This window comes from Sceloporus undulatus, chromosome 6 (assembly GCF_019175285.1).
Source record: "Sceloporus undulatus isolate JIND9_A2432 ecotype Alabama chromosome 6, SceUnd_v1.1, whole genome shotgun sequence".
NCBI lineage: Eukaryota > Metazoa > Chordata > Lepidosauria > Squamata > Phrynosomatidae > Sceloporus > Sceloporus undulatus.
This window is the reverse complement of record NC_056527.1, coordinates 120,598,216-120,611,858: the sequence shown is the minus strand read 5'-3', so window position 1 is coordinate 120,611,858 and position 13,643 is coordinate 120,598,216. Positions and strand designations below refer to the sequence as shown.

The 13,643-nt window shown below is 44.8% G+C and overlaps 1 protein-coding gene across 2 annotated transcripts in view; it reads left to right on the top strand.

Annotated features, from left to right (window-relative positions):
- SLC4A5 (solute carrier family 4 member 5) overlaps positions 1-13,643 on the top strand; it is a 40,685-nt gene that overhangs the window by 10,869 nt on the left and 16,173 nt on the right. For both annotated transcript variants that reach the window (XM_042474696.1, XM_042474697.1), the window contains exons 4-14: positions 1,280-1,409; positions 5,486-5,646; positions 7,071-7,223; positions 7,961-8,056; positions 8,570-8,625; positions 10,585-10,742; positions 10,885-10,972; positions 11,201-11,355; positions 11,564-11,719; positions 12,741-12,915; positions 13,158-13,291. In XM_042474696.1, the coding sequence (XP_042330630.1) occupies positions 1,280-1,409; positions 5,486-5,646; positions 7,071-7,223; positions 7,961-8,056; positions 8,570-8,625; positions 10,585-10,742; positions 10,885-10,972; positions 11,201-11,355; positions 11,564-11,719; positions 12,741-12,915; positions 13,158-13,291 (1,462 nt within the window). The remainder of the gene's footprint in view (positions 1-1,279; positions 1,410-5,485; positions 5,647-7,070; positions 7,224-7,960; positions 8,057-8,569; positions 8,626-10,584; positions 10,743-10,884; positions 10,973-11,200; positions 11,356-11,563; positions 11,720-12,740; positions 12,916-13,157; positions 13,292-13,643) is intronic.

Genomic DNA, 13,643 nt, shown 5'->3' with positions numbered 1-13,643 from the left:
GATAGATAGATAGATAGATAGATAGATAGATAGATAGATAGATAGATAGATAGATAGATAGATAGATAGATAGATTCCATCTGCAATTTCCTTTAATGTCTTTGGACACAGCTCATTTCTTAGGCTCAGTGTGTTGACCCACAACCAGCCTCTCCCAAGACATATCTATATCTCCAGCAGCCAAAAAGACTTGAGACAGTGACCTCTTGAACTGGTAACACAACTTCCACTTTTGGGGCCAACACTTCGCACCCTTCTGCCAGCCTTCTTTGCGAAAAGGGTTTTGACAGGAGTCGCTCTTAATCGCCTTTGTTCTGATGGGACCTGAAAGAGCCTAGTGTTTTTTAATGGGTCCCTACCTCAAATAGCTTATGAACCTCCAGAACAGTCTTTTCATCTGAAGTTCCCCAAACAATGGGTTGCTATTTGCCGCCGCCTTGAAACAGCGAACGCCGCGGCCAACGTTTGCAAAGTGAAAGGAGTGAGAATGGAAACGCCTCTTTTGCGTCCGCTGTTCCCAACCTTATTCAATGAGGAATATCATTTCCATTCAGACAGTTTGATGGACAATTTCTATGGCAGCTGATGGCTTCCAAGTCAGTGGAGTCACTCCTGCTTTTATTTCAGACTTTATTATTATTATTATTATTATTATTAAATTTTATTTATATCCCAAGGTGGGTTACAATACGACAAAAATAACAATATTTTAAAATTTATATTGTACATACAATGTCTTATAATACACTCCCATTCTCCCATTCATTGCCTGCCCCATTGTAATCTGCTTTAGTATGTATTTTATATTTCGTATTTGTTATGTATTTTACCTTGTGTCCTATTTTATTAGATCTGTCCTTATTTAATTTTATGCGTGTTTTATCTGCTTTTTAGGTGCTTAACTTGCTGGTTAATTTTTAGGAGTTCAAGGAGTGACTCGGTTTTATCTTTGTATGTCTCCTGATATATTGTGTGTCGTCACTTGATATGGTCAATTGACTAATCAATAAACCTGGTTGTTGTTACAATACACATGCATAATGTCCATTGCCGTAGCATCTCCCTTCTGTTGTACTTCCTACCTTCTAGTCTCATTTTAGTCTTCCTTTATGTTGTTCCAGTAAGTAAGCCTTCCCCAAAAAGCAGCCTCCCTGGCAAGGATCCCCTTCTTCTTCTTCTTCTCCTCCTTCTCCTGGGTCTCTGGCTGGTTTTCTGGATCAGGCCAGGTGCGCAATGTACCTGCCATACCTGCCTGGCATTAAATCTCTTTTCCTTTCAGTGTCTCCGGCCGCGGAGCGACTCCGTTATATCCTTGGAGAAGATGACGATCCCCCAAACCCCACATTGTTCACCGAAATGGACACGCTCCAACACGACGGGGAAGAAATGGAGTGGAAGGAGTCAGCCAGGTACAGATAATCCTAATCATCATCATCATATAATCTATATAAATTAAAATGTAATCCTGAACCCACCTGGAGGTCCTTCCTGGTCTTTGCTCCTGGCGATCTGACTCTTGATCCGTCCGACCCAACATTGTTAATTCTGATGGGAAACCTTGGATTCCCAGGTTTTGGCAAGATCCTTCTGGTAGGGAATTGAAACCTTGATTATTTTGGTGTGGTGGCCATTTAACATTCCTAGGAAGCTGCCTTATACTGAGTCACACCAGTTGTCTCTCTAGTCCATTACGGTCAACACTGAATGGGAGCTAAGCCTCTCCCAAAAATCAGGCAGGATCCCTTCTTACTGCTCCCTGTCCAAAATCTTAAATCTCCGAAGGTTCTTCACCGATGGCTTTGAAATTTTGAGGCAACGTTCCATTCGAATACACACATGTTTCTGATATACATATACCTGCCATTATATAGAGGCCCCACACCTGGGACAGCAGGTACTACAAGTATGGTTTTGGCAAAGCAGCGCCACCTGCTGGACGATGCAGAAACACACGCTCTGCTAAACATTCGACTGGCCTTTGCAGTCTTTACAATTCAGGCTTTGCAGTTGTGCCGTTTAGATCTAGTCACGGACAATTGCTTCTCACACGGACAAGGATACGTTGCGTGTTCTAGAGTCAGCACAACAAACAATATTGTGAAATTAAATATTTCGGAAATGTAGTTTGCTCTATTCTTTCTTTTCCATTTAACCAGACAGAGCCACAGCTAATGATGATGATGATGATGATGATGATGATGATGGATTTTATTTTTATCCTGCCTTTCCGGAAGCATCAAGGCGGGTTATGATAGAATACATAAATAAATACGTAACACATACATGGCTAAAATTACACATCCCCTTATCCTTTCCCGGTGCTAGTTGTTGTGTTAGCCATGTGGAGCAATTGTGTCCCAGTGACAAAGAAGTGGGTGCTGGAGACAGCCATGATTCTTGTTGTTGTTGTGTGCCTTCAAGTCATTTCCGACTTACGACAACCCTAAGGATTGAGAGTTCCTGCATGGCAGAAAGGGGTTGGACTGGATGGCCCTTGGGGTCTCGTCCAACTCTACGATTCTATGATTCTGTGGTTCTGTGATGGGATTTCCTTGGCAATTTTCTTCAGAGGGGGTTTGCCTTTGACTTTGCCTTCCTCTGAGGCTGAGAGAGTGTGACTTGCCTAAAATCAAGCCAGTGAATGTCCAGGGCCAAGGAGGGATTTGAACCCTGGTTGCCAGAGTTGTAATCCAAAAACTCAAACCACTGTGCCATATTGCCTATTGCTCAGCAAAAGGGTTACTTTTCCCCCTCTCTTACTGGAAACCTATAAAAACAGGCTTTTCGGAACCCCCCAGATTTTAATCTAAATATTAAAGGAAGTTTTAACGTATCCCCTTTTATTGAATTATGAGCTTACTGGAGCTTTCTTTCTTTCTTTCTTTCTTTTCTTTTCTTTTCTTTTCTTTCAAGAGCAATTGAAATCCACCTGGAATTTTCTCTTTCTGGCTGAGGCTCTCTGAGCATGAGCCCATTATTATTATTTTGCATTAATAGTAGTATTAGAAGCTTTGACTCTCACATTTCCAGCACAAGAGGAACAAAGAACTCACAGCCTATGATGATGATGATGATGATGGAGCCCAGATGAGGTCAGGAGGAACAAAGGATCTATTTTCTAAAGCAGATCGATGCCGTGAGGTCAGGCAGTTAATGAGATAGATTGCCTTCTTCGTTAGTATTGTTATTAACTCGCCCGTCTCTCTCTTGCCCAGTGAGACCAGTGCTCCCAGTTTGCGCCAATGACCTTGCCCACTGGGCTGGAAAAGAGGAGGTCAGGCCCAGGAATGGACGATAGCCACCAGATCTCTTGGATGCAGGGCTAGAGGTGGACGCCACAAATAACCTTTGCAGCAGTGGGAAGAACCCTGCGGCCGTTCTAAGCTTGACCTGGACACAATCCCCCAAAACTTCATTTGGGACCGAAAACTGACCCATAGACCTCTGCTGTAAGAGAGGCTTCCTTGGAAGCCTTTGTCTCAGCCTGAGGCAGCATGGCTTGACCAAGGTGACCCAGTGGCTTTCCATGGCTGAGCAGGGATTGACTGATTGATTGATCGATCGATCGGTTTTATTTTGTACCCTGGTCTCCAGAACTGTGGTCCAACACTCGGACCACTACTTCATGCTGGTTCCAGCATCCATTTCCCACTAAGGATGCACCTGCGTTGCAGAATTACAGTCAGCTCTCCATATCCACAGATTTTTTTTTATCCACCGATTTAAGCATCCACAGTTTGAAATCTATTTAAAATATGTTTTAATATATAGCTAACCTTGATTTTGCCGTTTTATATAAGGGAAACCATTTCACTATGCCATCGTATGTAATGGGACTTGAGCTTACACTTTTTAAATCTTGCTGGACATTGACCGAATAAAATATATGTATGATCGGGACTTGAGCATCCATGAATTTTGGTATCCATGGGGGGCCCTGGAACCGAACTTGGATGGATCCCAAGGGCCCGCTGTGATGCAATAAATGTATCCCTGATGGATATTTGTTTGCATTTGTTAAATGGCCAACACGGCTACCCCTGAATGTCTGTTGTGATGCACTTTGAGATTGCTTTAACTGTCATGGTTCCAACCTATAAAATCCTGGGGTTTGTAGGTTCTTGTTGGAACCGGCGCTTTCTGACATAGAAAGCTAAATATCTCACCGAACTTCAAATCCCAGGATTCCATAGCATGGTGCCTTGGTAGCTAAAGCAGGGTCAAACTGCATTAATTCTGCAGTGCAGGTGCATCCTTAGTGGTTCACTGTTTTCTTCCTCCTGTTCAATTTTTAACATCTTTTATCATCATTATTATTATCTTATATGCTGCCTTTGTCCCAATATAGGGACTCTTTTGTGGATTTTGGACTTTGTGGGTTTGGGATCTGCCTGTTGGCAAGAGTCCACGCTCTCATCAGTATCCCTTCAGTTGTGGTTGGATTGCAACACCCATCCTTCTTCACCCCTGGCTATAAGGGGCAAGAGGCTTCTAGGAGATGCAATCCAACATCACCCATAATTTCCTGCCCATCTAAAAGGAACAATTTGCTAAGAGAATAAGAGTGCAAATTCCAGGTTGCTTCCTTTTTACAAGAAGGACAGCATTACCATTGAAATAACCGTTTGCAGTTACTGATTTTATGTGAAATGCAAGCCTATGGAGCCCAGAAAGCTTGGGCTAAAGCTCAAGATTGAAGATTATATAGCAGACTGGAGAGGGCAATGTCCCTGACCATATGCAGAATGCCTTTCAATGACCAAACAGTGAAGCGGGAATTTGCACTCACAACCCACGTATTAAGGATGTTGCAGGACCAGAGTGCTGTGTATTTTTTAATTCTACCAAAACAATAGCCTTAGAATCGCTGGAGCTCAATGGGGGCCCAGAAGGAGACCTTCTTCTCTGCCTTTTGCTGTCTCAGCATCTCCAAGGGAGACTTCGAACCCGATAAAACTGGCCAGCTCAGGATTTCCCTTCTCTTGGAGCAGAAAGAGGAATTTGTGGCACGTTTAACTGCAGGGAGTCCCTTCCTTTGCTTTGAGGCTTGCAATTGCAAACGAACCTTTGGCAAGACAGACAAAATGGTAAACTTCACACTCAGAGTATCAAAATCAACCCCCAAAGAAATGGTCACAGAGATGGGAAGCTGCGGGTTCAAAACAGAAATGCCATACAAACACAAAGAGGTATATGCACATTGCACCGACTCCACAGTTTGTCAGAAATACTTATATCTGTATTTATTTGTAATCGTGTGCCTTCAAGCCATTGCCGACTTATGGCGACCCTAACTAAGGCGAGCATGTTGTGGGGTTTCCTTGGCCAGGTTCTTCAGAAGGGGTTTACTATAGCCATCCTCGCCTCGATCCAAATGGGAGAGGCAGGCTAATTATTATTATTAGTGCTAGGTATTCCCCCAAGGACATGTTTTGCACTGAGCTCCTTGCGTTCATTCACAGCTGCTTCTCTCTCTGTGTTTCAGGTGGATCAAGTTTGAAGAGAAGGTGGAAGAAGGAGGGGAGCGTTGGAGCAAGCCCCACGTCTCTACTTTGTCGTTGCACAGCCTCTTTGAGCTCCGCACTTGCCTCCAAACAGGGACCGTCCTCCTCGACCTCGACGGCTACTCCTTGCCGCAGATCATAGGTACAAACCACCAATATGACAACAACAAGGTCCAAAGCTTGGAAGACTCTGGTTAGGATTAATTGGGGAGTTACTTCCCAATTTATGCCCACCCTCAAGTTCTTTCCGATTTATGCCCACCCTAAAGAGAACCGATGATGGGGTTTTCTTGGCAAGATTTGTTCAGAGGAGGTTTGCCATTGCCTTCCTCTAAGGCTGAGAGAGTGTGATTTGCTCAGTGGTACCCAATGGGTTTCACAGCTGAGCAGGGAATTGAACCCTGGTCTCCAGAGTCATAGTCCAGGGCTCAAACCACTGCAACACACAGCAGCATTCTCAGATTCATATTTATATTTGATATACTGTATATACTCATGTGTAAGTCTAGGAACGTCTAGAAATTCAAGTTAAAAATGCGACCCAAAATCCCTGAGTTGAATTAGAATCATAGAATCACAAGTATTGTGCTTTAAATCACGCACACACACACACACACACACATATATATATATATATAACATTCCCAGGTGAAATGCAAGAGTTTGATCTGCTCCAGAAGCACCGACTCTCTTCCACTTTCTACTCTTTCATCCATCCAGCTTTTAATATGAGCACAACCAGTTGTTCCTGTTGGAATTTTGCAGGCTCTTTGGCACTGTTTTCCTTTGCTTCGTCCTTTAACTGCTTCATTACACACCTGTTACTTTTATCCTCGATTTATCCAGTGGGTCACATCAAAATCCATATTTTGGGCCCCGAAACCTGCCTTTGACTTATCCATGAGGTCGACTTATAATCGAGTATATACAGTAACATTTGGACTATTATAGTTTCTATTGAGCAATGGAAAAGTAGAGTTAGATGTTAAAACATGCACATAATAGTAGTTAACTACTCTGGGGTCTTTGAACTAGTTATTTTTAAAACAACTTCCTGGTTGTGGTGGCGATCAATAATGTTAGGCACGATCTATCAAAAAGTCTATTATAGAAGTGAACTTAAAAGTTATTTCAGCCAGTGATCAGGTCTATTGGCAAAGAACCTAAAAAACATCTCCTTTGCTTTCTCTGTTGTTGAATTTCATTTGAGTGGTTAATTTCTCCAAAGTCACCATGCCCTGTGTTTCATGTATCTGGGATCTCATTCATCATCAATAATAATAATAATAATAATAATAATAATTATTATTATTATTATTATTATTATTATTATTTATTTATATCCTAGGACTGAGGCTGCTTTCAGTAAAACAGTCCAATACACAATAAAATAACAATACATCCTTTCATCCTTGGTCTAACTTCCATCTTGTAGCTACTTCTGTTCTGCAAAAGCCCAGGAAGGTCTTTCTCTAGCCAAGGTCCATTTCCCTCCATGGAAGCTGGATGTTAAGGAGAGCATACTGGGCAGCCTTGTTCATGGCTAACAATCTCTCTTCCCTTCAGACGACATCATTGAAAAGCAAATAGAAGATGGACTCTTGAAGCCAGAACTGCGGGAGAAAATCAGCTATGTCCTCCTAAGGAAACACCGGCACCAAACCAAGAAGCCCATCCACCGCTCTCTGGCCGACATGGGAAAATCCGTCTCAAACACCAGTGAGTGTGGGTTGCCCATTTTAGGTTGTGGCCACCAGCAGCCAGGGACCCCCATATCATTGGGGTGGAGAATCCTCTCTGGGTTTTAGTCAGAACTTTAAAAGTGTGGACCTACTTTGGAGATAGAGCTTCCACTGGAGACCTACTTTGACGTTGGGATCTCCATTGCTGCCCTGTGCTGAATCTTCTAAACCATCCCACTGTCCAGGATCCCCAAAAAGTTACGAAATGAATTCAGTGTAAGATGTGGTTTGTGTCAGGCCTATAGAGTGCCACAAGTGTAGCCACACTCCAGAATTAAAGCAGTTTGGCATCACTTTTAACTGCCATTATACAGGATCTTACGGACTCCTGGGATTTGTCATTTGATGTGGCACCAGAGCTCTCCAATAGATCAGGCTGAATACCCCTTTTGTGTATGTTTAGCACCACTTTAAGTGCTGTAGTTCCATCCTATGAGATTTGTAGTTTTATAAGGTCTTTTGCCTTCCCTGCCAAAGAGCGCTGGTGCCTCACCAAACGACTGTAGGATGGAACCATGGCATTTTAAGTGGTGTCAAAGTGCATTACTTCTACAATGTAGATGCACCCACAGGACACACTAAGTATCAGACTCCATGGAGCAGCCATGCTTTGGGTGAAAGCATTGTTGCTCCTCCACTCTCCGTTTCCAAAACTCTTCCAAGTGAGCATTGCCCTGATGCTTCTGTTTCAGTCCTTTTTCTTTCTGTCCATAGATCGCAGTCCGGTCCGGAGCCCAGCAGCAGGAGCCAGCTTCCACCGTTCTTCCGAAGACCTCCGGATGAGGCAAAGTGCGAGTTACGGACGATTACGTGAGTTTTCCTTCGGGGCCCAGGCCAGGTAGAAAGACCTCTAAGGCAGCCAGTTTTGGGAAATGGGGGGCAAGAGGCTGGTCCTCCAACCAGAGCCCTCTCTTAACTTAGAGTCAGCAAGTCCAATTTAATAGTACAGTTTAAGATTGTCACTATGGTTGGCACGGATTCTGCCTCCATGGATGCTCCCGATCCCTGTTCAAAAATATTTATACCTACACATAAAAAATATTCCAAAAAGCAAATCTTGATTTCACCATTTTATATAAGGGACACCATTTTACTACATTGTTGAGTATTATGGAACTTGAGCATCCACAGATTTTAGTATCAATTGGGCGGCTTGGAAACAAACCCCAGTGGATCCCAATGACCTGTGTTTTGCAATGCCAGTTGGCTCACAAACAGAAATTGGGCTTCTACCATACTGCTAGCCATTGCCACAAAGGAATGAGTTTGGTAGTGGATTTGGTCTCACCATAAACAGCTGCATGTGTGTTTTTACCTCTTTAGGCCATGCACAAAGCAGGAGCATGAACGACATCACGGACACACCGAGCACAGACCAGGTAGGAAGTCCCCAAAGACCCAGGCGGAAAAGCATAAATCCTAGGAGAATCAAAAACAGAGCTTGCAGATTTTCATGCCAGCGTCCAATACCGAGATGCAAAATGGTTTACAAATTATTTAAAACCAGTATAGATTAAAAGCACACACCAACACTGTGTGTGTGTGTGTGTGTGTGTATAATTTTTAAAACTATATAGTCTCTAGAGTTAAAACCCTTTTAAAATTCATTAAAAGACCTGTCTGCCAAGGTAGCAAAGTTGTGCAACTAAGGAGCGGCAGTGTGGAGTTGTTGAAGGTGTAAAACAGAAATACAAACCATGTGCCTGATATTGTTGGACTGCATCTCCCATCAGCCTTTGCTTGTGTGTTTGTTTGTTTGTTTAATATTTCATTTATATCCTGCCTTTCTCCCCGGAGGGACTTCGACTCCCATAATCCCTGAGTGTTGGCCAAGTTTTCTGGGATTTCTTGGAGCTGGAGTCCAAAACAAATGGAGAACCAATGATTGGGAACAACTGATCTAGCAGACTACATGGCTCCTACACCTGTTTTACAACATCAACAACTCCACATCACCTACTCTTTTTTCCTTTAAGTCTTTTACCATTGACTTACAGGCAGAAGCTCTCAGGGAAAGTGTTGCCTCTTGTGAATCCAAGAGCAGGTCTCTGTGAATTGGATCGGGTTCAACAATGTTGGTTTTCCTGGAAATGTAGATCATGTTCAAAGTGAATTGTTATTGTTTTGGGGGGAGGACCTGGGTGTGGGGAGGGTTAAGGCCAAGGCACGCGGAGTATTTTGTTCCCAAAGAAGGCTGGCCTTTCATCGTCCCCGAAGGCCACGACAAAGAGAGTGTTACATGGAGTTTTACATGGAGCTTAGAGTTTGCTCTTAACTCCTGCTCTCTGCTTAGTCCGAAAGCTGCCCTGGCTTTCCCCCCAGAATGGGTTTAAAGGCTTAGAAGAAAGCGGAGGGGAAGGCGAGGAGGAGGACGGCTTTCCACCTTGTTCACATGCCTCTCCTCATGCCAACGTGTAGATTATCCTAAAAGCCCAGCCTGGCGTTGGTTGGACCCATTTGGGAGCTAAGAATAAGGAAAGCACCCCAGGGGACTACCTCTGAGCATGCAGCCGATTCAATGGGGCTTCCAGACTCCTCTGAGTCTATTCTGTCTTGCTTCTGCTGCACAAAAATGGGAGACTGGATGCAAAGGAAGGCTTTCATGGTTGCACAAAGGAAGGAATTCCAGGAAGGCGTTTGATCCAAAGCTCCACCTTGTCAGAAATTTGGCCCGAATCCTGTTGAGCATCATCTTACGCCTGCATAAAGTGACTGAGCTGAGGCTGAGGCTGAGAGAGTGGGTTTCCATGGCTGAGTGGGGGTCTCCCAGGGCCCTAGTCTGACCCTCAGGTCACCGCACTCCATTGCCATGTCCCTCCAAGTTGACTTTGACTTATGGATACCCTTTCCTAGGGCAAAAAAGTCTGGTAAATTTGGTACAATTTCTTTAAGCATTGGCTTCCTCTGAGGCTGAGAGTGTGTAAGATGCCCAAGATCACCCAGTGGGTTTCCATGGCTGAGCAAGGATTTGTACCCTGGTCTCCCTGAGTCAAACATGAAAATGACCCTGCCTCTCCAAGGGTTTTCTTGGGCAGATATATCCAGAGGATGTGTGCCCTTGCCTTCCTATGACAATGAGAGAGTGGTCTCTCAGAGTCCTAGTCCAACGCACAAACCAGGCTGCCTCTCCTAAGGTTTTCTGGGCAAGATTTCTTCAGAGGAAGCCTGCCATTGCTTTCCTCTGAGGCTGAGAGAGGATCTCCATGAGGCTAAGCAGAGGTTTGAACCCAGGATTCTGGCAATCCTTCAAAGTCAGTGACTTGACTTGTTATTGAGCCAAATCCAAAGAGGAGATGGACCTCTCACCTTCTGGAAATACCTTTCTTTCTCATTTGCAGCTCAAGAACAAATTCATTAAGAAGATCCCCAAAGACGCGGAGGCCTCGAATGTCCTGGTGGGCGAAGTGGACTTCCTGGACAAGCCCTTCGTGGCCTTTGTCCGGCTCATCCAGTCCACCATGTTGGGCGGCGTGACAGAGGTCCCCGTCCCGACCAGGTAAAGGAACAATGCATTTTACAAATAGGGATGGGAAGGATATTGGAAAATATTCAAATCACTGGCCTCCAGATAAGGAGCAGCACCAGAGACAGCTTGCAAGCCATACTCCTTGCTTCATGAGTCTCCTCTCTTTCCCCAGGTTCCTCTTCATCCTTTTGGGTCCCACTGGAAAAGCAAAATCCTACAATGAAATTGGCCGCGCCATCGCCACTCTCATGGTGGACGACGTAAGTACATTTCGCCAGTGGAGGACGGAGGATCCCATCTCACTGGGCAGCCAGTTTGCTCTGGGTTTAAGTCTGAAATTTAAAAGATCGGTTCAAGGTGTTGAATCCTGTTGTTGTCGTTTTGTGCCTTCAAGTCATTTCTGACTTATGGGGACCCTAAGGTGGGGTTTTCTGGGGCTGAGGCCTTTCTCTCCTTTCTCTTACTTTCCCTTATGCTTTTGCTTTCAGTTGTTCAGTGACGTTGCCTACAAAGCGAGGGACAGAGATGACCTGATAGCTGGCATAGATGAGTTTTTGGATGAAGTCATTGTTCTTCCTCCTGGAGAATGGGATCCAAATATTAGGATAGAGCCACCCAAGAAAATCCCTTCGGCTGAAAAGAGGTAGAGAGAAGTTCCCTGTTGCAACCTTTTCCTTTGCTCACTTGCAAGGGCCCCTTCCTTTAGTCCCATTGCTCCTTGCAAGGAGTGCAAAGCCGGTTGTGTCAGAGTGGAGTTGTTAATTTACCATACTACTCTGAAGCCCTATCTGTGAGTGAGCAAAGTGATCTTCCAAACTCTTAATGTCATGATTTTTTCCCCTCCATCCCAGGAAATCTGTGTTTTCCCTGAGCGACGCAGGGCAGATGAATGGGGCGGCCGGTGGAGCCGGAGGAGGAGGAGGAGGTGGAGGAGGAGGAGGTGGCAGTGAAGATGAAGAGATGCCAGCCGTACATGAAATTGGGGAGGAACTGGTCTGGACTGGGAGGTAAGCTAAGCACCTGCCACTCCTCCATACATTGCAGCAAAAAGCAGAATCTGCTTTGGCAGGAGCAGAGAAGATTTTCCAAAAGGTCTGCCTGAAATGGCAGAAGCTGCATCCACACTGGAGAAATAACCTGGTTTGGCACCACTTGATTGCATTGGCTCAAGGCTATGGGATTCTGGGAGTTGGAGTATGTTGTGGGGCCCAGAGCGGAACTGCTCCGCTCTGGGCCCACAACAAACTCCAACTCCCAGAATCCCATAGCCTTGAGCCACAAAGACTTAAAGCGGTGCCAAACTGGGTTATTTCTCCAGTGTGGATGCGGCCTGAATCTGCCTAGATCAGTCGTTCCCAAACCCTGGTCCTGCAAGTGTTTTGGACCATCCAGGTTTTTTCCCTGAACATCAAAGGAGTTGTCCAGGATGCTCAGCCGTATCACCCCAACTAGGATCAGCATCTTGGAGCGGTCTTTTACCACTACACTTGTCCCTCCATATTCACTGGGGTCAGGGGCACAAGACCCCCATGAATATGGATAAACCGCAAAGAGCAAAAACACTATGTTTTTACCTGAGAGGACACCTCTCTAGGAATCTCTAGGTCCTCCAGGGCAACTCTGTGGTCAACATCTGACAGACACTGACCATAGAACTGCGTTGGAGGAGCTACAAAGGCCTAGAGGAGTGTCCTCTCTAGGAATCTCTAGGTCCTCCAGGGCAACTCTGTGGTCAACATCTGCCAAATATTGACCATAGAGTTGCCTAGTGGAGTACTCTCTCTAGGAATCTCTAGGTCTTTCAGTGCAACATTTAGTTAAAGTTGACCATAGAGTTGCACTAGAGAACCTAGATATTTCTAGAGAGAACATATTAATCAAATCCATGAATAATCAAAGCTGCAAATATAGAAGGATTAGTGTATATGAAACCTGGGATAGATGCTCTGCCTCCTTGACATGGGACCAAATGTGGACTTCCTTTTTTGTGCAGCGTGTCGACAGCTGTGTGTGTGTTTTTCCCCCCAGGTTTTGCGGTGGCCTGTTTTTGGATATCAAGCGGAAACTGCCCTGGTTCCCGAGCGATTTCTACGAAGGTTTTCATATCCAATCGATATCTGCGATCCTCTTCATCTACCTTGGCTGCATCACAAATGCCATTACCTTTGGCGGGTTGCTGGGCGATGCCACGGAAAACTACCAGGCAAGTTTCGGACCAAAAAGGGAAGAAACAGGCAGCCATTGACTCACTGGACCTGGGCTTTCTCCTTAGAGGTTTGGTGGTCACTTCTGGGGTGCTTCAGCTGTGAGGTTTTTGCTCTGGGGCCAGTGGTTGAGGTTCAGTGGCCCTTGGGATCCCTTCCAATACTACAGTTCTTTTGACCCTATCAGAAGGGGCCTAATAACGCTTACCAATGTTATGTGGCATTTTCTCCCTCCTTCCAGGGAGTCATGGAGAGCTTCCTTGGCACAGCGATGGCGGGTGCCATGTTCTGCTTCTTCGCTGGGCAGCCCCTCATCATCTTGAGCAGCACCGGACCCATCCTCATCTTTGAAAAACTGCTCTACGATTTCAGCAAGTAAGTGGAAAGTCATGTGACCAAAAGGAGTCTCATCTTCCTTCCTTCCTTCCTTCCTTCCTTCCTTCCTTTTTTTGCTTAAGCACAAAATTCCATTACTGTATCCCTTCTCTGGGTGTCTTCAAAAAGAGGTTGAAAAACTGCTTATTGGAAAAGCTTTAGTTGGATATCTTGCATTGAACAATATAGATTAGACTTGATGACCTTCCAACTTTGTGATTCCTGTATTTGTTTTTATGATTTCGGTTCCATATGCCCTACTCCATGGCAGATAATAAAAATGTCTGTATGAGTTGTCATGCATTTACTGTGTTTATATCCTACCTTTCCGCCCATGAGCTCAGGTGGATTA